Below are 27,915 nucleotides of genomic sequence, written 5' to 3'. Positions count from 1 at the left end.
AGCTGGCACAGGAGAAACACACACATATATACGCACACACAGAAACACATAGATCCAGACATGCACACACACAACGGCTGCTTGCCTCACATAAACCGTGCATCCCTGAGGACCACAGGTACACAAATTATATAACAAGCTGGGAGGTTACACATGCGTGCGTGTATGCATTGTGTGTGTGTGTGTGCGCGTGCATGGCAGACACAGACAGACATATCGTCATCTGTCAAGCCGTAGATGAGCTGGCGTCTTACAGCCAACGAGGCAGGAGATAATGGACGGGTTTAGTGCTTCCAGTGAAATTGGGCCGGCAATGATTTTAGCGAGGCGTTGAGGGCGGGGAGCGCTCCTTGAACAACCCCCTGCTTCCCTCCGTTGCTCTCCATCGCTATTCTCTCTGTTCATCTCTCTGTCTCACCCCTACACCCCCCGACTCCGTCTCTCATGGTCTCTCCGCACCGTCTTATCAACTGACACAAATATTTTTTTCACAAATTTTTTTGCAGCTGTGTGTGTGTATGTGCGCGCATCTATGTGTGTGTGTTTTCCCCCTGCGTGCACCGTCTCCCGCGTGGGCTGCAAATGGGTTTCACAAACACTTATCAGGACGGACTTCCCATCTCTCGCAGAGTGAAAAATAATATTACTCATGCCAAAAATAGTCCCTTCAACAAGTCTATTGAGATACGCCAGGTCTCTGCAGCTTCGTTCATCCAGAGCTTCCTTTGTCTTCAGCGTGTCTCTCTCTGCTGAGCAGTATATGGTCTGAAGATCATAACTGAGCACTTTCACATGTAGTAAGCTATTTAAGAAGTCTCATTACTTCATTCTCCAAAGGTCAGCTCACCTAAATTACTGAAATGCCATAGTTTTCTGCTTCCATCTCAGAGAAGAAAAAAAATCAGCGTGTAACATGTTTTTAAAAAGGTCAATCAAAGACCCCTTTAATATATCCGTTCTAGTGGAGCTGAAACATAGCATAGGCAGGGAGAGCTTTGGCAATCACTCCTGCCTCAGCTTCACAAGTCTTTCCTTCTCTTTCTAATATCAGTGTTTCAAATATGAGCGATAACCCCCCCGCTTAGAGTCGTGTCATTGAATGAACAGTTTTTATATATTTATGTCACGTAGCCTTTTTTTTAAATCACTGCTTAAAAGAAATTAAGGGAACCCCTAAATCACACATGACTGAAAAAATACTCAAGTTGAAAATCTCCACAGCGATGTGTAAAAACGACATAACAGTCAAATGAGACAGCAGATGGTATCCTGGGGATTCTCCTCCCAGACCTGGATTGGAGCAGAACGTAGCTCCTGGACAGTCTGTGGTGATATTTGGATGCACCCCATACGTAATATCCCAGAGGTTGCAATTGGATTCATGTCCTCGGGACGTGAGGGCCTGTCAGTGGCATCGACGCCTTTGTCGGCCACAGGAGGAAACCAGGGCCCAGCACAAAGCACAAGGTCTGACCCCGACAGCAGTCAGGGTACCGTCGGCTAACATATGGAAGTCTGTGTCTCCTCAGACCATCACTGACCCACTGCCAAACCAGTCATGTTGGACGATGGCATCGTAATGTTCACCACGGGATCTCCAGACCTTCTCACGTCTGTCACATGTGCTCAGTGTGAACCTCCTCTCATCTGTGAAGAGAACAGGCAGCTACGGTGGACGTGCCAATTCTGGTGTTCTCTGGCAGATTCCAGTCAAACAGCACGGCGCTATGCCGCGAGCACAGAGCCATTAAACAATATTGGATCTTTATATCCTCATGAGAAACATGCACAACTAGCCTGCTGGAGGTCATGTTGTAGGGCTATGGCAGCGCTCTTACTGCTCCTCCTCACACAAAACGGCAGATATTGGTCCGGCTCTCCTCGTGTCACAGCCCACTTCCTGTTTCTTATCTCCTCCACACTCTTGAGACAGTGCTGGTAGATGTAGTAAACCTTCCTGTGACAGCATGTGTTGATGCGTCATCCTGGAAGAGCTGGACTACCTGTGTAACCCGGCAGATTCTGTCTCATACAATCAGTAGTGAAAAGGATACAAGCAAAAAGCAAAACTGAGAAAAATCAATGAGGGGAAAAAAAAGTAGATATCAGCGGTTTGTGAGCACCACCTGCAAAACCATTCCCTTTCAGGTGGTTGTCTCTGCAGTGCACCTCACTTTCATTTGAACCAAATCAGGTGCAATGGACTCACATTGATTTGTGCTCCCTTCATTTTTTTTTCTTTTTGTGTTCCTGCCTTGTCTCTGCTGTCACAGACTGCTGACAGCAATGAGCCTGAAAGCGATGACCGATGGCTCGACATTAGCTAATTACAGATCACCATTCCTTGACAATGTCCTTCAACACGCAAACGGCAGAAATATCGACCCATCCAGATCTAAAGCTGATAAATCAGTGTGCACTTTTGAACACTTTTCACCTGGCAGCAGTGAACAGGAAGGGAATCGTCACAGGATGGATATTAAGCTTCACTGAGGCGGGGATCTGGGAAAGGCATCACTGTCTCATTGTTTTTTATGATTTTCTGTTTTAGTTGAGAGGTCATCTAAATATTTGCGTCTAGAAACAGATGGAAAGTTGACAGACCTTGTGCTGCAGGATTATCCAGAATGTTAGAGGGGTATTTAACCCTCCATGGGGTCTGCAGGCCGGTCACATGACTAAAAACTATGAATTGTGTTCTTACTAAATGTAGCAGATGTCTGTCGACCAAACAGTTTGTCCAACCAAATCTTGGCCACAACTCTTTGATAGATTTCCATTGAAAATCTGCACAAAGCTGCAGGACTGACACGCCAGTTAACCTCTGCTGCTCTCGAGCTTGCTGTTAGCATGCTAACGCAGTAAATTAAGTATGTATGCATGGTGTTCAGCAGATGCATGTTTGGAGTGGATACGAACGCTGATGCTGGCAAATATCGCCGTGCACATATATTCTCATAAAACCCTATTAGCGTTGCTGTCGTTCCTGATGACAGAGCTGATATATGACGCTTTTTAGGGGCTTTTTCTTCTTAACATTGTGGTTTTTGTTAACTAATCTGTGCTGCAAAAAAACAAACTGTTCACAGCATGTTCTTTGAGGGAAAGAAATGAGGCAGTAATTTTAGAAATATGAAGCATAAATGAGGATATTTTTCCACAAACCCCCCAAACTAAATTCGTGTTTGAGGCCAAAATTCTAAAATCCCATGAAATCTTAGAAGCCTTAACAAAAAATTAAGTTTACAGCATCTTTACGTGCAGTTTCGTACCGAAAAGCATTAACGTGGCACACCAGGACTTAATCCACAACAAATGACCGACCAAAGTCAACTGTACACAAGCTGTCAATGCAAAAAATGAAGGATGTCGTCTCACAGATACATTTGTCGTAACTTTAAATTATTAAAATTACAACCAGTGAAGCTCCTGATGATTACAGCCTTTTTGAGGAGCTTTTTGAACTTTTGAACTTGCTGTTCTCTTTGCTGTTAAAGCGTGGGGAGTCACCATGCCAAGATCAAAAGAGCCTCTGTGAGGATTTTGAGGAAAATGCTGGAGAATGCCTGTGGGTCTCACTTATGGAACGTTAAAAAGATCTACAAATCATTTGAAATGGATCGTTCCACCGTGAGAAGAATCATCAGCAAGCTGCTCCAACCTGAGTTAACCCGCCGACGTCCCCCAGCTGACAGACGGGTCCCCGTCGACCGGTAGACTCCAAAAGCCCGGGAGCAGGAGCGCCGCTGCGAGATACCGACCGTCGGGATGATCGTTTCCCCCGAATGACGTAACGGCAGACCGGCCGCGGCCCTCGAGAGCGCCATTTACAGAGGTGGAGGAAGAGGAAGGGAAAGTGACAGAGCAAGAGAAGGTGGAGAAGGTGGAGTGTTTCCATAGCGACCTAATTGGACATGCACCCATCATGCTGAATTAAAGTACATCATCCTCTTTCAGCTATTTCGGCCCATCATTTCAAAGGCAGCTCTTATTCTCCTCACACTGCATAAAAGGACATTGTGTGTGAAGAGGGAGGCAAAAAAAAGGGGGAACTTTTCGCTGCTCCAATTACCTTGTTGTGATCTTATCTAAGCTACTGTCAGAGAGAACTGACGCTTCTTTGTCCTTTTTCCTCACGCTCTCTGGTATGATACAGCGAGCTGGAGTGGATCACCTCATCCTCCGTCGTTTGGAGGAGAATGTCTTGTTTATCCCTTGTTTGCGTTTCCTCCCGCGATCGGCCGCACATTTCAGCGTCGATGTAATGCCGCTGCGGCTTTGTGATGGAGGCTGCTGTTTGGCTTTTTATCAGAGACTGCGGTCTTGTCTAGATCTGTACAGCAAACAGTATTGGTCTGATTGAGTGAATTGTTCTTTACTCTATTTGTGTGGGTTATTGTTGCTGCGTGCTGGTTTTACAGCGTCGGATATCTGCTGCCGGTGTTGATGCAGGAACGAGATAGGGAAGAACAAGGTGTTTGTTGAGACAGCAGCTACACAATTCATCATACCCGTGTGCGGGTGTGTGCGTTTTCTTTTGTTTGATGTCCTTGACCTCAGCCCGGGGGGAACCCAGGCTTGGTGACTAAGCTGTTTTATCAAGGTGCGGGAGAGTGTGTCAGCCCATGTTGCCCCGCAGGCACAGCTATACTTCTATCACCGCTGCAGAGTTAAAACCTTGTTTTGCTGCCTCTTTTTATTCATTTTTTATGTAGAACGTGGTCAGCTGTGGATTCCTGGCTGAGCTCTCTAACCTTCGAGCTGCGAAAGCCGACAAAATCTATTGCGATATTTCAAGAATAGCAAAGTCCATCTCAGAATTGAAAAGTTTTCAGCTGACACAGACAGATTGCGCTCCCTTTACTGTATCTCAATGTTGTTTCAGCAAAAAATGACTCGTTTTCTGCAACGAAGGCCAAGGGATGAGAACAAAACCAAAGCGGTGGAAGAGAAGTGGAACCCCAGCAGCAGTCCTCTGAGGCTTGCCAAACGAGAACTATGAGATTTACCTGCCTGGTACTCCTCCAAGCACTCAAACTCGGTGCTTACTGTTAGTCCGCTAGAGAGAGGCAGGAAGTGATGGCAAGAGTTTCAATGGGGGAAAAAAGAGAGGAAGGTTTTTCCTTTGAGAGCATCCTGTTATTATTCTGCCTCGGGCACAGAGCAGAGAGAAATGAGTGTTCTGTGTTTATGGGACCTAACACAAAACATCATGTACACACGCTTACGCTGGCACACACACATACGCTCAGGAAGACTGGCAGCAGCATATCAATGAGACGAGGAAGGTAAAAGAAGAAAATAAACACGTCTGGCAGAATGTGAGGAGGACCAATCAGTGGCAACTTGTTTCTCAAGGGCAGAAATTGAGGCTGACGCCTCAGATGGTTGCAGTGGAACTTAAGATTGCATTTCACTCTGCGTAAATGATTGCAGGATCGTCATATGTGAATAATACAGTATTTTTCAACCGCAATAGCAGCGTAGTCTGTCTCTGTCAGTCTACAAGTGAGATAGTTCAACAGCTGCTGAATGATATGCCATGAAATTTCATGCAGACACTGGTCCCAGGAGGATGAATCATTCATGACTTTGGTGATCCTCTTTTTCTCTAGCACTCACATGAGTTTGGTATTTGAGATTTTAAGTGAAATATTTCAACAACTCTTCGAGTGCTTTTTGGAAAATGTGGCACCCTGCAAGGACAAACTCTTTATAACTTTGATGAGCTCTTAATTTTTCTTTTGAAATCTTCATCAGCTCCAATTCTTAGGTTTCTGGCGCTAATTAGCAAATGTTAGCATGCCACCACTGAACTAAGATGTTGGATGTTGTAGACATTACACCTGCTTAACATTAGCAAACATGGATGTAGTCGTTATGTAGTTGCCCACAGCTGTGTGCAGGACCATTTAAGGCTTTGCATTTGGTATTTTTAGCTTAATGTAATCATATTTGAAAGGGAGGATAGCACAACTCTAAATAATTGTAGCCTCATATAAGATTTTGGCTAGCGAAAAAATGGCTCAAACAAAATGTTCTTATCAGAAAAAACAAGATCACCCAAGGCTGAGCCCTTGAATAATTTTTTAGATTATTTGATAGAAAAAAAGGACAATCTGCCTAAATGCATTTTATGTATGTGGTTAGAGATCAGCAGTATATGTAGCACGCCAAGCCCTTATCGTCCTCTTCATCCTGAACTGCAGTTAGGGCTCTAACACCAAAACATGTCTAAACATGCTAATTTGTTCCAGAAACTGTCACAATTGTTGTCAGCAGTTCAGACATGCGACTCTCCCGCCTCCAGATAGCTAACAACGAGCCAGCAAAATGACAACATTAGCTAGTTATAAGCTAACAATTAGCCAGCTAATGTTAGGTTCGAGTATCCTAAAACTCACACTTTACCTCTAATAAACTGTTTAACTACATTCTCACATCATATGAGAGTTAATTTGCTGAGTGTTGACTTGAACAATGTTAAGAATAAGAACAATAACTCTGGTATGGATCATCCACTATTTGTATGACAATTGAAAAGCGTGATGGCTGTGGGTGCGAATCATTTTCTGTATCTCTCAACTAAGAGAGAGCTAGCAAATCTAGATGTTAGAGACACTTAAAAACACAGGTTTTTCTAATAGATGCTAACAGCAGCTAACAGAGGCTAACAGCAGCTAACAGAGGCTAACAGCAGCTAACAGAGGCTAACAGCAGCTAACAGAGGCTAACAGCAGCTAACAGGCTAACAGCAGCTAAGAGTTTACCAGCGGAAAAGTTCAAGAAAAGTTCAAGAAAAGTTCAAGATATGCTCAACAACCTCAGTATTACTGTCATCAGACAAACTTAGCTTCGCTGACAACTTTTTCACAATCTGCTCCACTATAAATAAATGTGGATGCATATTGACAGCTGAGGTAAACAGCCGACTGACAGCCTACATTCACTACAGATGGACGGCGACCAGAGATGGCTGTCTTACAGTGGATTATACACATGAAAGTAGAACTTGGTCAACTGCAATCTACTGACATCTAGTGATGAAATTTTACACACTGTAACTTTTAACTAACATAATAAAAGATCAATGTAGCTGTTTTGTAGTTACCCACGGGTTTGTGGACTACAATTTTACAAAAGACTTTGCACATTTTTTTTTCACTTAACGTCACTATATTTGGGCAAGAGTCATCAGCTACTTGTTAACTGTAAATAACTGTAGCAATAAAAAAAAGAGTCAAAAAAGATTTTTGACTATTAAAAAAGTGGCTCAAATAAAATATTCTTACCACAAAGACGGGACCTTTTAGTACAACTGAATAAAAAAAAAAACCCCGCCAGAATCTCAGAATGTCTAAGCCCTTAAATATGCACATCTTCAAGCTTTACTAAAGTTTTAATGAGTTTTTTGTACCAGGCTGTACATGTTTATTTCTGCTGTAAAGCTAAGCATTAGAGTCTAGAGGGACTGACTTACTTTTGGAGCTAACCTTAAGTGGCCATTCCAGCAGCTTAAGTTTTTGGCACTTTCTCATTGGCTTCATTTTTCAACCCAGGAGGTTGGCACTTGCTGCCATTATCATTTATTTTAAAGCAGCACTATATACACAGAGCCCCAGCATGGCAGCGCGCCCCTAGAGCACATAATGCAGCACAGCCAATTCAATAATCATCAGCAGCAGCACCTCTGAACTCTGGAGCTGACCTTTTAATGAAATATGCCAGTCTCCTCTCAGCAAAAGGTAAGAGGAAAGGGGAGCTGGATCAAACACAGAGGTGAGGCTTTTTAGGGCTGCCAGCGCTGCCTTTATTAAGGCGTCAGGCTCGAATCCTCCCGGTGCCTGTTTGCGATGAGGGATGCCCGTCCACTGTGGCAGAAAACGGGGAGGACAGCAGCTTACGGCCAAGTATCCGTGCATTATTCATGCTGCTTGTAAATTGGCCAGCTGCAGTCTGCTAGAGAGAAATTGCCGGGAGTTTGAAATACATTTCCTCTTCCCGCACAGCAGGGCCACTGCTCGCAAACTCCTGGTTTCCAGCCGGCATCGTTACGCGCAAACCGCTGTTTCATTTTGTTTCCCATCATCTATACCTCTGCAGCGGTGCTGCTTCAATGCCTCTGCTTTCCTCGCGCGCCATATACAGTGTCAGAGTGAATTATACACCATGCACAGTATGCAGTATCCCACCTGTTCACTCATGTATTGCCAATACATGCGCACATTGCTTTTTCTTTTCCTTATTTTTGGTTCTTTATAAATCTACGGAGGTGCCACGGGGCCTAATGCAATTGTGAATTATTGGGACTTAGGTAACTCTTTTATATTGCTTCTAAGCCCAAACATATTTTGGAGTGGAACCCAATAAAGCCACCGTGATTTATGAACTCTGCTTTTTCATCGGTTTTGGTATCCATTCTGTTTTTTGTTTTTTCCAAAGCAATCTTGAGTGGGGCATATCTGTAAAGTGATAAGTAGAATGTTGATGATGATCGTTTTTGCATGCGCTGCGGGGACCAGGAGGAAGGGTGGGAAAAAAAGAACAAATTGATGTCATTATACCGAATGGAAATTTCTGCTGTGAGTGAGAATGACATCCAAACAATAGCTCTGTTTTCTCTTTTTTTCAAAATAAAAAATCTCTCCTGTTTTTCCCTCCCCTTTCTCTCTCTGTCTCGCTCCCTTTTTTTGTCTCTCATATCTTTAGATAACAAATACGCCCCTGCAGTGAGCCTAAATGGATTTATATTCATCCTGGGAGGAGCCTACGCTCGAGCTACCACTATCTATGACCCAGACAAAGGCAACATCAAGGCCGGTCCCAACATGAATCACTCTCGGCAGTTCTGCAGGTAAGAGATAATTAATGTAGCGGCACCACACGCAAGTTAAATCCCCAGTGTGGAATTTAAAAGATTTTTCAAAAGCTCAAAACTGCAGCTCTGTGTTTTGTGAAGCTTTAAGAAAAAAAACCCTCTGTGACATTATTAAACAGCCTGAAAACAATCTAAAACTCAATCTTATTAGTAATCTGTCAGTCTTTGTGTCATAACACAGGTAAACGGTCGCACGGGGAAAAAACGTTTTCAGGCCAGTTAATTAAAACTCGAACAACGCCACGGGGCTGACAGCCTTTTCCAACGCGATGCGGCTCGATTGCGAGAATTCTCCCTCGCCGGGAAATTTGCTTTCTAATACGCGACTGTTAAATCCGTCTGATCGGTATCGCCGCCGTCTGTCACAGAGAGAGAGAAACAAGACACATCTGAGGCGGCTTGATTTAATCAACTTTTCTACAGACTGTTTCGAGTTATTAAACTGAAATCTGAGTCATTTAGGTTTTAGTGGAGGCGGAAAGAGGAGGGGGCGGCGTATTTGTGCAGAGAGTCACGTTTGTTTCCTAAGAAAAAGAAAAAAAACAGGAAGTAGTACAACTGCGATCTGCAACTTTCCCACCATTAGCGAGGCCATAATGGCTGATGAAGGGAGAAAAATGAAAATGAACAGCAGTGGGATCACACCCTAATATCCCAGTCAACTCGAGCCACTGAGGTGTGCAGTTCGCTGGATAATGAACTCACAGTTTTCTAGGCCCTGAGCCCTTTCTTCTCTCTCTCTCGCTCCTTTTTTTTCTCCCCCTTTTCTTTTCCTTGCAGAAGTCGAGAAAAAAAATAGATAAAAAAAAAAGCATGCATGAAATACATTTGGGAGGCAATTACAGACAGTGATCTTATGTGCAAAACGTACACCATAAATCATGTTGTCAGAGTTATTGATAAGCTGCACCAGCACACGCCAGGCAGCTGTTCTGCTACATTTAACTAAGTCTGACACAAGAGAGGGGAGGAGATGCACGGCCGGGGGGGGCGGGATGGGATTGGGGGGGGACAACAAACACGCCGCTGTCAGACAGGAAACTCGGAAAAATATCTGCAGTGCACGAAGTCTATGCAGGAGAGCAGATATTTTCCCCTGGCTGCGTCCGGCCCTCCGCAGGCCCTGCACCTCCCCTCTGTTTATCAGGAAGAGCAGCCTCCAGGCTTCGCCCCGCGCTCTCTCCATTTTGGATCAGCTGTGCTTTTCTCTCTGAGTAGATTTAGGCTTTATGTAATAATCTTTTTTTTTTTCTCCCTTCTCCTCTCGCGGTCCTAACAGTGCTGTGAATTTGTGCAGTAGGACGGCATGTTGCTCGCCGCGTGCGAGCGCGTCTGTGTGTTTGAGCGTGCACCTTATGTAAATGCAGATCGTTCCAAAGCCCAATAGGAGTACAAAGCCCTAATCAGCTTACGGCCCAAGTTTTAATCCTCTCCGCACACAAACTCCTGTTTCTGTTTCTCATATCAAATGAGCACATTTGTACAGATATTTGCTTTTCAGTAGTTCCCCCCCCCCCCCCCTCTCTCTCTCGTCCTCGAGAGAAAATGTAATGTGTGAGATTTTATGTATTTTTTTTTTTATATATAAATTAATCCACCTCACCCTTCCCCAACCCTTCCCCACCTTAGCCCATGTTGTCGAGAGCAAGTGCGAGTGATGTCAATAATCCCAGGCGTGGCCCCCAGCGTGACAATCAGCATGTTTGTGGAGATGCCGTCTTTGTGTGGCTTTGTTGTCTCGTCGTGATTAACGCCACCAACAATATTTCTGCCGCTGTGACTCAGAGCTAGCTTTATCAAAGCAGCTCGTACTTGCACTGAGCTACTTATCTTCCTGACACTGATTACCTCTCATTACTGTTTATCCTAACAGTCGATGCGCGCGTAATGCTCGCTTTCCCGTACAAAATCTCAAGATTTGTCATCTTTTAGATTTCACTTAAAGGTGACTGGGCGGCACAGTCAGTTACAGATGTGTCGTTTTTGTACTAAAGCTACTTTCGGCTGCTCCTTTCTTGTTTTTACACCGGATGCGATCCCAAAGTTTGCGTCTCCTCCCAGGATTTAATCGGGGATCTTTCGCTTGCTCGGCTAATTTGTAACCCACTGCACTATGGAGCCACTGTAGACAAACTTGCACAGCAGCTACTCCTAAAAACCTCTTGACTCAGTGGCACAATAGTAACTTGTACTAGTAACCTGCTCTTTCTTGCTCCCTCACATTGTTGCACAGGAATCTTTGGCACCACAGCGCTGCTTTAGTTCATTGAGGCCATGCACAGCTCTCTTTAAGGTCCCACCAGTGCACTTTAAACGGGTTGACATCTGGACTTTGATCGGGCCATTGCAACATGTGGATTCTTTTCTTTTTCAGCCATTCTGTGGAACAGTCAACAGCTTTTACCACTTTGTTGTTTGTTAGAGGCAGATTTCACCTCCAACAGATGTTATAGAAAAGCAGTGAATGGCTGTTGCTTTGATTAGTTTCGTTTGTTTTTTGCGAGGTAGATATGAGAGGATTCAGTATTGCATATAGTTGTTTAGTTTAGCATCAGGGAAACTGATAGCTTGCTATCAAATGGGAACACATAACTTTTTATATTGTGTTCAAATTTAGAAAAATGTCACTTTTCCTGCATCCAATCCTTGATTCGAAAGAAAATTTTGTGTCTTTTTATGCAGCGCCGTCATTCTGGACGGGAAGATCTACGCCACGGGAGGCATCGTGAGCAGCGAGGGTCCAGCCCTCGGCAGCATGGAGACATTTGACCCTTGCGCCAACACTTGGACACTCTTGCAGTCACTGCCCTGCCCGCTCTTCAGACACGGCTGCGTGGTCATCAAAAAGTATATCCAGAGTGGCTGAGGGTGGCTCGGACCAGGTCGCACTGGGTCAACGCTTAACACCAGCTGAGCTCCAGTTGTGGGACGATGTGTGACAGCAGCTTCGAGACGGGCCGATCGCTCGCTCGGTCTGTCGGCGACCTCTGAACTTGACGTCAGCATTCATCCACACTGTTGCCCCACACCTGAAGATAAAGTCAAATAAAAACGCCCTGTGCAGAATGTACTCATGTTTAACTACTCAGCCATGTCAGGTGACGATTCCCAACCCCCAGTACTGTATGTGTCATGGTAGTAGTTCATTCTCTGTCATCAAACAGGCACAGGGTCCCTCTTAGTAATTTGAAAACTCCAGGGTTTTTAAATGAAGTCTGTTTCCCCCCTCTGGTACTGCCTTTTGTTTTTTGTTTTCAGTGCATATCTCTGTAAACTCAACACCTTCATTTCCTTTCATATAATCTGACTCAGCTGAAAGCCATTGCAGGTCCAGATTCGTGTCCCTTTGAGTAAATCACACGTTAACAGGCGTAGGTTTCGCAGTCGTGCATTTGTGAAAGTTTTTGTGGCATACAAACGTTTTTCCAGTAGCGACATCTGAAGGACAGGAGGGAAAAGCGAAGGGAAGCGACGCGACTGTTTTCCTCTTTATCAGTGGATCCGATGAGTTTCTTTCTCCACTGCAACCAGAAGCAAAGTTCCAACTGTGCAGATTTATGGGGTAACTTTAAATCCAGATTCTGAACTCTGTGTAACCTGGGCCTTTTTAATGGCTCTCTAAATATTGGAAAAAAAACTATCAAATCGGGGTCAGGTTGGGTTTAAAAAGAGATTTCTTCCCCCCTCCTTTGTTCTTGTACAATTCCAGTCTGATTGAGATATCATCTGGAGGGTGAGTGGCTTTTTTTTCCTGCCTTTATTCACACTGACTTGCTCTCTGGGACAAAGAAAGCACCACACTGAGAGAGAGAAAGAGGGAATTCCTTCTTCCGCTGGCGTCTGATCAGATTCAAGTTGGGACAATTCCTCCGGAAAAAAAAAGCACAATATTCACCCGCGACTGTTATCATAGATGTTATCTGTTTATCCATGTTTCTTCTGTGTTTCAAGTTCCTCCTTCCCAAATCCGCTTGTTTTATACAATGTTTCATTGCAACCTGCAAATTATGTCGGGTTGGTATTCTGTAAATACAGCGAGGAAATATGTATATTTTAAAACCTGAAGGCAATTCTGTATAAATGTTTTTAGAAAAAAAAATGATAGGCTGAATTGAAAATGGTACGTCTGTAAATCTGTACCCAAAAAGGAAAACTTAACAATTGTTATTATTGAAACCTAATACATATACCAGAATATGAACACATTGTCAAGTCTGTTTTTTTATGTGTTGTCCGGTTTAATCAGGGCTCTTAATGCAACAACTGTGAATAGACTTTTTAACCTTATTCTGAAAAACCCGTGGTTTCCTAGGCCTGCTTTTTAGTACGGCTTCATCGTTCCGCCAAACTGACTGTATGTAAAAGAGCCACAGTCGGCGCGACGTCACACACTGGTTTGTAAGCAACAAATGTGGAACTGCCTTCTATCGGAAGGCCACCAGATGGCGATAGCTGCGGTTGTTAAAAAAAAAAAAAAGATTGCGAGTGTCAAGACTGATGAGAATACTTCCTGTTGAGTTTTCTTAAAGTAAGGAATTAGCTAATGAATAAATAAAACCATCCCATTTTAATATGGGAGTCTGAGGGTTAACTCCTTTTCAAATCCAGCCTCAAGTGGCCATCAAAGGTACTGCAGGTATTTTAGGCTAATACTTGTCAAAGTTACTTTAAAAAAAACAAAACAAAACAAGCACTTCAAAGTTACAGTTTGCACCTTTATTCAAGTATATCACAGCAGTTTATTTGAGAAATACAGTAAATGTTCCATTTTTCAAATATAACTTACACTAAAGTAACAATTGCGAACAGGTGTGTGTTAGATACACAAACAGAACTGACAAAGCTATGAAAAGTCTAAATTAACTGAAAGAGGGAAGAAGAAAATAATTCAGGATAGAACAAGCCTTTTTCCTTCTGCATACTGGACTAAGTTGTCTCCACTACCAGACAAAAATTGGTTGTTAGTCCAAACTGGCAACAATTTATGATTAAAAAACAAAAAAAAGAGCACAATGTATGACATTTGTTACCCATATTTTATACCCCATGGTTTTTCTTTTAAATCCATAAAAAATAACTCTTGGCAGAAACTGGAGACAAAGTGAACATCATTAACAGAAAGTTGATCTGGTCCTTTTCCTCATAACTGTTTTAAATATTCTAATGCTAGCCTCTTCCAGTATGCCACAGTCTGTAACCACTTTCAACAAAGAAAACATCAGAACAATGAAATAAATAGAAAAGCTGAAAGGGCAAGTTGTCACGTGTTGAAACCTGAGAGACCTGTAAACCCTTTATTCCCCCGTACACGCCAAATAAACTTGCTACACAAACGCTACGCAATTCAGCAAAATCGTTCAAATGGACGCGCAACGCTTCCCGATTCGGTTCAGTTTCAGACGTACAAAAAGACTGAATGTACTGAATATCAGGTGTAAAACATATTTAATAATAAATACCCAGAATCATGAGATGAAAATAAAAAAAACAAACAAGAGACCCAAACACAGTTGGAACACTTGGGAGTAAAAGGCGATGGGTGTGTAAAGAGGCAGAAAATGCTCTCTATAGCTTTTAAGAAGGTATTGGGTGATAACAGGAGCAGATCCGGGACGTCTCCTCAGTGTCAAAGTACGTAAAGTAATCAAAGACAACCTGAAACTAAAGCATCAAATATACAGTCCATGAAATATCCGTAAAATTTATGCAATCATCATCTGGCTCAAATGCAAACATACGTATATAACAATCAGAGAGATATAAACAACTCTTGGATTACTGCAGCAGCCGTGGTTGCGCTGAGGTGGTACTGTGGATGTTGCAACAGTATTTTGAGTGGGAAGAAAAAAGAAATACTGTTTTTGTACCCAGTAAACAGTTTTCGCTTTAAAATAAATTAAGCTGAGGTAGCATTGGTTTTTTATTCCCCTCTGCAGTAGTCCAAGTGCTAACCTGCCATTGCCAGTTTGCATACGCTCTTTAGATTTTTTTTGCCACCTTGAATCCGAGAAAAGGCAGAGGTGAGCTGGGGTTAGAGTTGTACCGAGAGGTTTGAGGACCGGACAAGAGAGTGCACTGAGAGAGATGAAGAAAGACGACGGGGTAGAGGGGTAGGGGAGTGGGGGGCGGGCTTCTTCAGTCTACACCTGTTCAAAATATGGCATCTTCAAAACACACACAGAGAAAAGAAAAAGAAAAATGCCACCTTATAAAGCTTCTGTAAGTATCTTGATTTACTACAGTCGGGAAAACATATTCTGTGTCGGCCACAGGTGAAAATCCAGTTTCGCTTGTCTGACGTTGAAAGAGAAGAGAGCAGAACAGATAAAGTCGGTTCACACACGTAAAACAGAAACAAGTAATGCTTTTTACACACTTTAGTGACGGGCACTGCCTAGAATGGCCTTTGTTCAGCTTGGATTTACAACACATGTAAAAACAATTCAAGCAAAGCGTTTTTATAAAAAAAAAAAAAAAAAAAATTATGTAGAAAAAAGTTACAAAATATAAAACATAACAAAGTTTTTTAGGATTAATAGAACATTTTCAGAGTTGAAACAGAAAGCCGGTGAACAGGCACCGTTATGTCAGCACCTTTTGAGTGAGTGAGATAACACTTGGCACGATGAATCCTTTGACTTGCTTTATTTCATTTATTCCTTTTTTTAATCTTTTTTTTTTTTTGCATATTTTTTAAAAAAAAAGAGAAAGAGAGGGAAAAAACTGAAGGCCGGTGTCACCAACCTCTCCTTCCACCTGCTGTCCTGCTCAGGTGGAGACTGACCTTCACAGACTGGTCTGAGGTTTTATTACAGAAACATGAATTTAAATATTTGAACATCATCTGAGATGTATTTGACCACAACACTGTTTCCACTTATTTCTTGACCAAAGAGTTCAAAATTAACTAGAGGTGAATAACGTAGATATGTTTAATCGATCTAATGGCGGTAAGATAATCATTTTTAGTCGTCGTTGCCTCAAGGTCCCTGTGACCTCGGTGGTAAATACCCTCCTCCCCAACTTGGGAGCCTGTTCATTGTCACGAGTAGTAAAAACAAACATCCTGCTAAATATACCACTTTCATATGAGGTTTGAAATAAGGCACACGCTAGGCAGTGCAAAAAAGTACAGACGCCTTCCAATTTGTACTGCTTCCAGTTCCTCAGCAGGAGTGTGTCGGTAGGGGGGTTAAAAAAACGAAAGAAAGGGGGGAAAAAAATACAAATCAACTGGCGGGCGCTGCTGGAGCAGGAGGGAAAACATTCATACTGTGAATCTAGTGAAGAGGAGTCGGGGGTCTGCGCTAGCACAACTATTTAGGACATAACAATCCGCTAAGACTGTGAACGCCAGAGGTGGCCTGCCAGCGAATGTTTCGAGTGAGGAGGTTTTTACAGATGACCCCGAGGCGACGCTACGCTTGTTCACCAGTAACTCTGAGACCAGCGCTGAGGGGGCTAACGGCTTTCCACGCTTGATGACCGCCATAATGAAGAGGACATAATTGATTCTAGTCCTGCTGTGCTAACCTCATCGAGTTTGTGTCTACGGTAAAAAACTTCTTTGTAAACTATTCTTCTGGGTGATTGTGGCTCAGATATGGAACTAATCAAGTAGCTAAAAGGGCAGAGAGAAGAGGAAACAAAACAAAACTACAACAAAAAAGGTCGCACAATAGCGCGGTAACAACTGGCCTATGATGAAGCGCTCCACTCCAGGGCAGGAGGGCTCGCTGACGTGGGTCGCCCATTCACTCCCCGTCCTCGTCTCCTGGCGGCACTCTGCTGTCACACTTCTGCTGGTGAGGGTCTGAGTGAGTGTGTCTGTTTGTAGAAATGCATGCATACTCGTGTCGAGTGTTTCGGAGTGTATGCGCTGCCACGTTGTGATATGACATCACCCCATCTGTTGGTTTTTCTAGTCGTCCAAACTTAAGAAATCTTCCCGAGAGCAGCACGGATAAAGTTGAGGATAGCACCCGAGTAGCACCAGTGTTGCTCGCCACTGTTGGTTTGTGTGCACACGTGTCTGTGTGTGTGTGTGTATAAGTGTGGCTGACACACCTCCAGGGGTTTGGTTGTGTAGTATGCGTCTGGATGTGGCCAGGTTCCTGAGACGATAGCACCATTGAATGTCTCTGTCCTCATCCTCGCTTTGTTCCCTCCCAGCGACGAGGAGGGTGCTGGATTTTCCTGTGTGGTGTTTTTGTGTTGAGGGTTGAAGCTCCTCCACTCGTGCTCACTCAGTTTTGTGTGTGTGGTGTTGTTGTGGTCCCAGGCTGTTCAGGATCTACCTGATGGGTATTTTCTCTCCATTTCACAGGAATGTATCAAAACGCTGGATTCTCTCCTCCATCTCCTGCACAAACAACAAACAAACACACACACACACACGGAGCTTAGCCTCAACTAACACAGCAAACTCGAATGTGTGTATAAAGCATCTGTGCAGCGCGCTTTCAATATTACTTGGAAATTTCCCACAGCAAACAACAGCTTTCACCATGATAAATGATGTAAAATGAAGGAAAGCTGTGCCTGAATGAGACGGGCGATTTTTCTCAGCGTGAAAACAGCAGTTTGACACTGACTAAATCTGAGCAGAGCCAGAGGAAGAGAGATGGATGTTAGCCTGCACTAGACCATGATTAATGCCTGGAAGATGTTACACTGTGTGTTTCTCTCATCTGAATGGCTGAGTCAGTGCGACACGCGCGGCTACAAGATATCAATTTCAAGAAGTTTAAAGAAAAAAAAGGAAGAAGAACTGCCAACTTTACAGCAATTTTTTTTAACATCTAAAGAAGGGCAAACTTTTTCCAGCAGAGACCGCAAGTTTTAACAAGCTGAATAATCCGTTCATAAACGGATTAGATGATCGATGAAGAAAATAGATTTTCTGTTATTTACTGACTGTATTTGCCTCTGTATTTGAGCTGTTGGTTTGACAGTGCCAAAAACAGAACTTCACTTTTTATTCATTTTATTTCTTCCTTTCAAAAGTCAGCTTGGAAATACCACTGAATTTTTGGACTGATTAGATTTCTGGGCAAGCAGCTGGGCGATAGATGATGAGACCACACTTTTTGTACCTCTGCCCTCTTAGCCAGAGGTCGGGGAGGTGCATGCGGCTCTTTCGCCCCCTTTGGGTGAACATGCTGTGCTCAGGGCTGGTTTATTGCAGACGATGACAGCACACTGAAATGGACTGAAGTCATAATTACATACAAATAGTTTTCATGATTATTCTTTTTATTTCACTGCTATGTTTTATTTATTTTAAAGTGGGCTATTTTTTATTTGATTAATTTTCCACAAGCTGTGAACTCAAATAGGTTATGTTATATTTGTTAAACAGTAAAAAAAAAAAAAAAGCTCTTCTTCTTATTAATACAAGAATAATCAGATGCCTTAAGTATATGTATTATCCTCTCCAAATTACATACAGCTATTTGTTACTTGCCCACCCACACACACACACACGTTTTTTTTCTCCCCTCACATTATTCAGTTAAAAAGGCTCTTTTGATGTTGAAGGTTGCCGACCCCTGCTCCAAGCTGAGCTACAGAAATCATCTCTTTAACAAAGCCATGCCAGTGTTTGCATCTCTTCTCTCTCACTAAACTGTGTGACTCACTCAGCCCCACCCCACACTCCCTCTGCATCTGCAGCCTGCTCTCATGCAGCATGGAGGAAGGATCAGCGCAGCACCAACAATAAATACAAAACTGAAGCTCTCAAATTTAAGAAGGCACATGTAATCTTTTAATGGCACTGAAGAAACCTGTTTGTTTCCAACTGCTCGCTAACCCATGCACCAGTTCAGCCAATCACATGGCTGCATTTAAGCATCTAGACATGGTCAAGCATCAAATTGGAGAAGAAGCGACTTTGAATGGGGCATGGTTATTGGTGCCAGACGGGCTGGGATTTCCCCCCGCGCAGCCATCTCTAAAGTTTACAGAGGATGGTGTAAAAAAGAGAAGCAGCTCTCTGGACAAAAATGTCTTGTTGAGGAGACTGGCCAGACTGCTTCAAGCTGGTAGGGGGACAACAGTAACTCATTACAATCAATGTATGCAGAAGAGCACGCCGATTACCAGTCCTGTCAGCTTAAAACAGGACAAACCTGGTCTGATGAGTCTCGATTTCTGCTGCAACCAACCTGATAATACCTAATAAAGCATTCGGTTCAGATTCAAGCGAAGTGTTTAAACACCAAAAGGACACAAGAACACAAATGAACCAATCAGGGCTGCAACAGACCAACATCTGTGCTTCTCGGGATAAAATGATTAGTTCTCTCAGTGGATTTGATAAGCGTCCGTCTCCATTTTTAAGAATTTACCACCGTTTTTCTAATTTAATTTCATTGTGACATATGTTGAAACGTTTCCGCAGTTTTATGCGTTTTATTTTTGATCCTAAATATTGCCGACATCTCACATGGAACATATACATCATGTATTGCCATTCAGCCTAGAAACGGCTTTTGCTCGGCAGCTCTGCCGTCACCACGCATCACTGTTGGCAGTACCCAACCCAAACAAAAGGGAGTCCGCTTTCACTCTTCCCACCAAAACAGTCCTGCCTGCGTATTTAACTTTCAGTTGACACATCAGAACATGAGATCTAATTTAGCTGGAGCCAGGTAAATTTAATCACGCCAGTGTTATTCTGCATGAGATTCCAACTTCTCTTGAAACTTCATTTAGAACAACAATTAAGCGCTTAGCACTTCATCACAGCCCCACAGCGATCAAATCCAGGTTGCACGAGCTGTAAAAAGCCAGCAAAGCCAAGAAAGGTGAAGCTGATGTTCATTTGAATGAAAAAGTCTTCGTGAAAACCTCGACTCAGCCCATGTCTGTGCTTTTAGCACTTTTTTGCTGTGTTTCACTGTAAACACGGGCACATGCAAATGAGCTCTTCACTGCCTTGACGCTTTGCGCCTCTGTGATCTAAAGTTTATCTGCCTGAAGCCCTCGCACGCTGTCATCCCGAGTACACAGCAGACTAACAAGCCCTCACAGCACCTCCCCTTTGTCTCACTGACATAAAGTTAGCCTGTAACACTGTCTCTATCTAGCATGGGTGGATGGTGACTTACATGGCAAAAATGTCTAACCTCTGCACAGCTCAACAGGTCAACTGCAGCCAAACTGCAGTTTTAGGTGTTTTATATCTCACTGGGGCCCTCAACGCGTGCATGAAAAGAAAAATCCAGCGTAGCATGCTCTCCACTGTTAACTTTAAATTACTTTGGTGCACCCACCTTGTTTGAACCCATCTTATCTACTCCCACATCACTTACAGAGTTCCTCCATTTCCCAGATCTAATTTGCTACAACCCCTGGGAGGACGAGGTTCTCTGCAGCATCTACGTGAAGGTTAGGTGAGAGGGGGAAAAAACCAAACAAAAAAATCTTCACAACAACTCAAGTATAAGTTGAGTCGTTTTTTTTTTTTTTCCAGGGAAGAAAGAGTCGAGAGAGAACAATCTTGTGTATTGTTCCTGGATGAAGGTGTTGTTACACAAGCCGCTGACATCAGATTGACAGACTCACAATGATGAAAGCCTGCACTGCATAGCCTACTGTCAATGGAGAAACTGATACCGCCTATTTTAAATAGGTTTCTCTTTATATGGCTATTCAGCAACAAATGTCAGAGAAGGTCTCAAAAGACTCTTTAAAGAGGGACTGTTACGCTTTTTCATATTTAGTCTTCCAATAGTGCAGTGCGTGTAATCCCATGAGCCAAAAGCTGAGTGTGAGGCAGTTTTTATACTCTTGTCTCTGTATGACGTCAATGAGTGTTCATATGAGACCACAGAAGTCTTGATTGTGAGTAACAGCCAATCAGAAAGAAGCTAACTTAAAAGCAGGGAGAAATGAGCTAAATGCTTGTTGGGGTGTACCGAAGCCCAGTGTAAAATAAATAAAGATCATTTCTGAACTCCATAATGAAATGCTACTTTAATAATGTGCAGGAATCAAAATACGGTGCTGGAAAATGAGCGTAATAGGCCCCCTTGAAGCTCAAGTTTAATCAATATTCTAAATACGAAATGCATGCCAGGAACCAATCAAATAGTTCAATGGTCAAATTAGTTTTAGGAACAATTAGGCTCTTATTCATGACGCTGCTTTGGCTAAACAAGTAGGAATAAAAGTGTTAATTGACCTGCAGGCCAAAGCCCTCAGCAGTATACACACAAAACTGGCAGAGAATTAACCAACTATTGAGGGGTTTAGTTAACCTGACTGGTATCCTGTTCAGCTTTGGCACAGCACAGATTTAGGTTAAAGGTCAAAGGCCCTTACAAAGTCTTTAATTGCTGTCTGAGACACGAGCAAAATATGATACCGGGCCAAGGGAAACACATACGCCAATTTGTGGACAGGAACATAGCTTGCGGGTTTCTGTGTACAGAGCAGATACGGTCCCTCTGGCTTTAAACGCAGCGTGCTGTCCGCTCCATCTGCTGAAAAGGTCAGCTCTTCAGGAAGACTGAGACGAGCCGTGCCCAGAGGAGGACGGCGAGAACGTAAGGGAGACAAATGTATGGACACGCTCCATTTCACTCAGCTCTACAACTCGGACATAAATACCGAGAGTTGCAACGGCGTGCAACGTTAAGTTGCCCCCAAAAAGGCTGCAGCCCCTACACTCTGGACCACCTCGGTGTGCATCTGTGTGCTCGTGGTTTTGCATTCTCAAGGAGATGACCTGCTGTGGGGTTGAGATGTATGTTTGGAAATGCAGGCAAACAAAACACGTGCCAGATGAGCTGACATTTCTGCTCTCGAAACACCAATTTAGGCTGGCAGTATGAAACGAACCCAGACACGCGCCCTCCCTCCCTTCACCAGAGCGGCCCGTAGACAGGCGGCACCACCTGGCTGACTGCTCTCTCTCCCTCTCCCTTTGCCGCTTCCTCCCTCTGACATCCTGACAGCCGGCACTGGCTACCAGCGCCAGGACACTGCCATTCTGAGCCCCTGTCTGCACTGACATCCTACAGCAGCAGCAGATGACCAGATGGGATTCTGGGAAAATATACAGCAGCTTTTTCTACATGGAACATTGTCAAGAAAGAGCCAAACTTAAAAGGAAAAAGTTCCCATTCATTCAGACCCTTTTGTCATCCTTCGCTTATTATTATTTGCAGTATTTTCCCGAGAGACTTGGGAAAAAGATAAATGAACATTTGCGGTTATTGTAGCACGAGTTTGTCTTTATATTACATTTTATGATCTACATCTCCTCAAAATTACCATCATGCTACCATAATATAAAACATTATTGTGTGTCAGCGGCTTGATTGCATTCATGAATATAAAATTCTGACTTTCAGTCCTGTGCCGCTAAGATCTTATTCTGGCTGCCTGAAACACAGTACCATTTTAAATTGTAATTATTTTGGAAAACAAAGCCATAATATATTTTTCATGAAGCCTCAGTGGAGTTTAAGAAGTTCAGTACATTTGTTTGGCCAACTAACATCAGAATTATGTGGAATATACTGTGGGGGTCTCCCACAAGCACTGAAAACAATTTTTTAAATGTTCTCACTACTAGTTTCCACTGTCCTCATTAGATCACACTCTGCTGCAGACCTCAATTTCTACCCTGATCTAGATGCTGTTTATGCTACTCTTACCCATCTCTTCTTCCATAGTCGATATCTAGCCTTTTTTTGTCATGAATCCCAGTGAGTGCCAAACACGTCTTCTTGTTTCAGTCTGTCGCAGTGTTCAGAGATGTCTAAGCTCCCTAAGGAGAAAGCCACACCTTCTCCGATATCATCTGCCTTTGTGTACAACTGTTTCCAGCTCTTTAATAATCGGAGTTATTTGGTCTGAACAAGGTCAAATCTGTAGGACAAAATATAAAAAAATAAATCTAAAAAGTAACATTTTCTTGACATCCATAACATCTTGCTTTGAGAATTACTTACTACTAATCCTCGGGATGCCGCATCACTAAAAATGCAAATGTTAAACATACAGACTTACAGAAGGGGAGGGGGTCCTTTGCATGTTCACTTTGGGCCAGCAGAAACACCGATATGACTGCGATCTGCTACGCAAGTTAGCTAATTACCCTGTTAGCTATTATTCAAGCACGGAGAAACACATGCCACTCATCTGTCCATGTGACACTAAATCCAAACCAGTTAAATCTATGTTAAGGTTACGAGGGGGTTCTTGGAAAATCTTCAGGAGGGTTCTCTGGTCCCCAAGAAGCTCGATTGCTCCTGTCCTTAAACCTACTTTCTGATTAGCCCGAGTTTGTTTTATTTTTACCCTTTTCAGTGCGAGAGTCTTTGGGTGGTGCATGGCTTTAAATGATTATCCACAAAGGATAAGGTTTAGGTAAAGGCCGGGCACTCCAATTTTTGTTAGATCTTGTACTGCTCTCCAAGCTGCAGTTATTGCATGCTGCCCAGAATTTCCTGGCATTGTCCATCTAATTTATATAATAATTTTGAGTGTTTGTGGGTTTCAAACAATAAAAGAAAACATTTATTACCATTGTCAATACATTTCTATATTAAAGAGAATCTGAAAAATGTGAAATATTCTCATTTGAGAAGCTGAAAATGGCAAGATTTGGCATTTGTGTACCTAATGCATTATTTAAAGTAGCAATTAAATGTTATGATTCAACAAAATCACTTTCACCTTTAAGTGAAAGGCTCAAGGCAGACTGCAGTACTGGATAAGGACTATATTTGTATTTAAATGCACATTATAAAGGCTACACCAGTGTGTGTTGTGTCTCTCTGACCTCGAGTAGCTGGGTCTTGTCGTACTCTCTACGATGCTTGTAGATGCACTGGCTGAGTAGGGAGTACAGTCGCTCCAGCTGCTCCACGCTGTAGCCCTCGCTCTTCTTCACCACCATATCCAGTAGAATCTGCAGGAAACAATAGAAATCATTCGTTTTAGAAAATAAATACATCTTACAGATATATACCACAGAAACAACAGCACAGGCGCAATCGGACAGTCGTACAGTGATGGAACAACGGGTCGCACAAGCAACTCACTGATGCTGGTGCGTGGAGATGCATCATTTGGAGGTCAGCTGCATTCAAAAGCAATTAAGATCAGAATGACAGCTAATTAAGGCTAATCATAATTAGAACCAAGTTTACATTTCACTGCTACTTTAATTAAAACATTCTGGACAGTCAAAGGCCCTTTTAATTGACCCGTTCTTCGCATTTTACCCAAACCAAAGTGTGTGTATATGCGCTTCTATTTAAACACGCAGCTCATCAGAATGCACGGACTGAGACAGCAAAGGCACAATAATTAAAGTTATCATCACTGACACAAGGCAAACAGAGAAACCTCAACTGAAATTAAATGGTGTGGGTGTGGGAGAGACAGAGAGACAGAGAGAGAAAACTGCTTGAAAAACATAAAATCAAGGCAATATGATGATTAATAAGACATAGATGTTTGTCAGAGCCTCATCAGTGAACGTCTGAGAGATAATTACAGTGAGCAAAAGAATGAAAATTGCAAAGGTAAAAAGGTTAGCATTGTATTAATCACTGTACTCCATCTGACAATGGGTTCTGTTTAAATGACAGTTGGCCTGATTAAAGTTAAACTGAGGCTTCACATCAAGAGAAACTTGAGCAGAAACTTAATCCCAAGACAAAGTCTGCTCATAACCGGAAATCTGGCCTGAAGAAAAATACTCTATAGGATTTTTTACTTTTTAGCTTCTATTAAGATACACCACAGCTTGGAGCCACGTACCTGCCACCAATATTATTATTGTTATTATTCTTTATAACTGAAAGAATGAAAAACGTCATGCATGATGCATTAGTCCTAATGGTTCGTATCGAATCCTCGTGACAAACATTTGCTACTGCTCTTCATCTCAGTGCTGACTAACGTAATCAATGACCTCCTAAAAGCCTTCCTTAGTTTTTTTTAGATTGTTTTTTTCTGCTACAAACATCACATGGAGAGAGAAATTACACCTGCTTCCAACTAAACAACATTATCTGCATCAATGTTTTCACATTTTGTATTTAGAAGATTGGATAAACTCCAGCTCAAAGTGGACTTAATGTGTCCGTTTCCAGCTCCATATTTATTATCCTTGGAGTCTATTAGAGTACCTCTGCATAATTCACAATTCAAAATAAACATTATTCATCTCATATTAGGCCTCGGTGCAGCCCCTCAGCTCCTCTTACAAACATAAGGTTTGAACAGCAGGTTGGCAAGTCCACTGTGTAATGTGCCTGAGATGACTATATTAAGGATATGTAATCTCTTTGACATCATAAAGCACCACAAATGGAAAAATTGTGTTAGAGCAATGATTACTATGAAAAACCACAGTGTGACAGATCATCAGAAAAAGCTTTTACAGCTTCTCTTTCAGTCACATGTAAACATTTCTATAGTTGAAGTCAGTCTGATTCAAGACTTTGTTTCACCTGTTAACTTCTCCCCTTCTTCTACAGTTATCAGTAAACGTCACATGTTTAATCAGCTCCCTGAACACAGACAGCCATCATCTGTTCGCCACAGTAGTTGCCGTTATTATCGCACTCTTAATTCCTGAAAACACTGTATTTAAAACAATCTCTATGCAGATTGACAGCTGCGCTTGCAGGCTGCCATATTCCAAAAGCAGAGAAGCATATGTTCCTGCACTTTTCTGTCAAGATGGAGGGCATGTGGAGAGAAGAATGCAATCAGGTTAAATTACTTACATTGTACAAGTTTTCTCCTAATCAGTTTACACAAAGGTTTATTTCATCCCTCTGAAACTGAAAAAAAGCGGGCGTGTTTCTTCTGATTGGGGTGTTTAAACTAAGCATTATTTTTACTGTTTCAGCTTTTGAAATGATTACAAGCAGAACATCAGACTCCGTATAAGCACAGCCGCTAAATGCATACCATATAAAACTTAAAGGTCCAGAAAACAGGACGATTATTCCTTTGAAACATTCAAACTTTCATAATTTCATCTGGTAGTATAGAAAATCACTGGTTATATCCCTTTTCACAAGAACTTCCACCTGGCCAATCTAATAACCAAGTCCCTTGACAAATAATGTCTACATAAAGAAGCTAAGAACATGAAAAAAATCTAATATTCAGAATTCATGCAGAGCGATAATCATGATCTCTGCAACACTGGGAAAAAAGTGCCATCAGCTGCTACATATTGAATATATTTTACTGGTATCTTTTTGTACTTTTTTCACATTAACTCTGGCCTAACATCAGGGGAGCTATCAGCTTTCATAGTTTCAATCCAGCCATAAGAACTAATAAAAGAGGTCCAAATGGAGCACATCACAGTGAGATGCCGGTTTTAACAACACATGCATAAAAGCTTTAATTAGCATCATTACCAACCCATCGCACATGTGTAATAATGTCAGCCAGCCTTTCATCCCACTGCCACTGCATTTCTCTCCATTTTTCATCATGTTCCCCAACTCTTGCTTTAAGTGCATTTCTCTACTTTATAATGCACCTTTTTCTCCTGAGATAGTTCATCTTCTCACCTCAAGCCATTTTCACTGTTTTACACAGCCTCTTCTCACCTCCTCTTCAACTGCATTTCCGACATTACCATTGCACAACAGTCTTTGCTTCTGGTGTATTTGTCTTTGCATTCTCCTCTCTTATGCGCCTTTCTTTCCCCTCTTTGTTCTCTCTCTCTCTCCGTTTCTTCGCTTTATTCTCCTCTTACTGTTACCAGGCTGATTGCAGCAGTGCACTTCCCAGCCTTTGTCAGCTTGATCAGGGTGTCGGCGACACTGTGGGGTAAATGGTGTGAGAGGGTCTTACATGGGCTCAGTGACTGAGTGAGCTCACAGCACACAAAAGGGCCGTAATCCCATGCGTTAAAGACTACTACTGACATGGGCCATTTAACCTCACCCCTTCTAAACTCCTTGCTCCATCTTCCCCCACAACCTTTTCTTTACCACATCTCTATCTATGCTTCTTAAGAACATAGATTCAAAAGGGAGGGTTGGGATGCCTGCGATTTTAAACAACAGCTGAATAAGGGTATACATTGTCATTAGCGGCAAACTCAGAGCTTTTGTTAACGTGGCTTGCACAAATATTTTATAAAATGCAGTATTTCCACTTAAAAGTCTCGAAAATGTGCAGAATGTAAGTGCAGTCCACTGAATTTACAGTCGCTCTATGCTTCTGGTATTTTGCAAACAAATCCCTTTTTCAAATAAGCATGCTGTACACAGTCAGGCATGCAGACTGGAGCTGACTGTGATACAGTAGAGGGTCTTCTTTGATCACTGAAGGCTTCACTATCTACACGCACATGTGTGTTGGAGAGACTTCCTCACCACTGGCTGAGAGAAGAGGGTTAGCAGGCAGAGAGGGAGGAGGAAAAAACTCAACAACAAGGACTCAAAACCCAACAGTCTCCATCACAAGGGACGCTATTAAGCCTTCAATATCTGCCTCTGAGAACAATTCAGCCTGCTCTTCCTGTTAACTAAGATTTTGTGTCTCCAATACTAGCAAATGAATGAATTATTAATGATTCTGGTTTGTTTGTTACCTTCAGCTGAGGCAGACACTGGATTTGGATTTTCAGATTTATTTAAAAAAAAAAAAATTAAGTCATGGTGGCAAATAATGTGGTTTACAGGGCACTCGGTCACACGGATAATGCAATATTGATAGTGTTACAAGGGTCAGGGACAATCATGATGAATCATATTACCATGGTCCCAGAACATTAAAATGAAATGGTGTTTCTGTTCAGTTGCCCATGTAAAAACCGCTGCAGGGGTCGACAGCTCATCTTAAATATGCAACGCTTGGCTTTACAGGAAAATGCCATTAGATTACGGTGAATTCTCTTTACTTTAGTATAGGAGGAAAAAAGGGTTTTCGATGCTATATATGGTAACGTCTTTTGTGCAAAGTATGCAATTTGATATCTGAATAAAATGAGTCCAATGATACTGTTTAAAAACAGCATTACTCTCTTCTAACTG

General features: G+C 42.5%; 2 protein-coding genes across 9 annotated transcripts in view; one reads left to right on the top strand and one right to left on the bottom strand.

The window, feature by feature from the left end:
• The window catches only part of klhl29 (kelch like family member 29), a 274,138-nt gene extending 261,059 nt beyond the window's left edge, over positions 1-13,079 (top strand). For all 7 annotated transcript variants that reach the window (XM_026142813.1, XM_026142814.1, XM_026142809.1 and 4 more), the window contains 2 exons: positions 8,710-8,854; positions 11,561-13,079. In XM_026142813.1, the coding sequence (XP_025998598.1) occupies positions 8,710-8,854; positions 11,561-11,744 (329 nt within the window). In that variant the 3' untranslated portion in view covers positions 11,745-13,079. The remainder of the gene's footprint in view (positions 1-8,709; positions 8,855-11,560) is intronic.
• Positions 13,080-15,383: 2,304 nt separating this feature from the next.
• atad2b (ATPase family AAA domain containing 2B) overlaps positions 15,384-27,915 on the bottom strand; it is a 64,688-nt gene continuing 52,156 nt past the window's right edge. Inside the window, exons 26-27 of one of the 2 annotated variants that reach the window (XM_026142806.1) lie at positions 23,679-23,807; positions 15,384-17,240 (exon numbers count right to left, since the gene is read on the bottom strand). In XM_026142806.1, coding sequence (XP_025998591.1) covers positions 17,199-17,240; positions 23,679-23,807 — 171 coding nt within the window. In that variant the 3' untranslated portion in view covers positions 15,384-17,198. The remainder of the gene's footprint in view (positions 17,241-23,678; positions 23,808-27,915) is intronic. The other variant, XM_026142805.1, reaches the window with a different exon arrangement.

The sequence above is a fragment of the Astatotilapia calliptera genome, chromosome 15 (assembly GCF_900246225.1).
Source record: "Astatotilapia calliptera chromosome 15, fAstCal1.2, whole genome shotgun sequence".
In the NCBI taxonomy this organism is placed as follows: Eukaryota; Metazoa; Chordata; class Actinopteri; order Cichliformes; family Cichlidae; genus Astatotilapia; species Astatotilapia calliptera.
The sequence above is the reverse complement of the archived record's forward strand: the minus strand, read 5'-3'. Positions and strand labels throughout refer to the sequence as shown.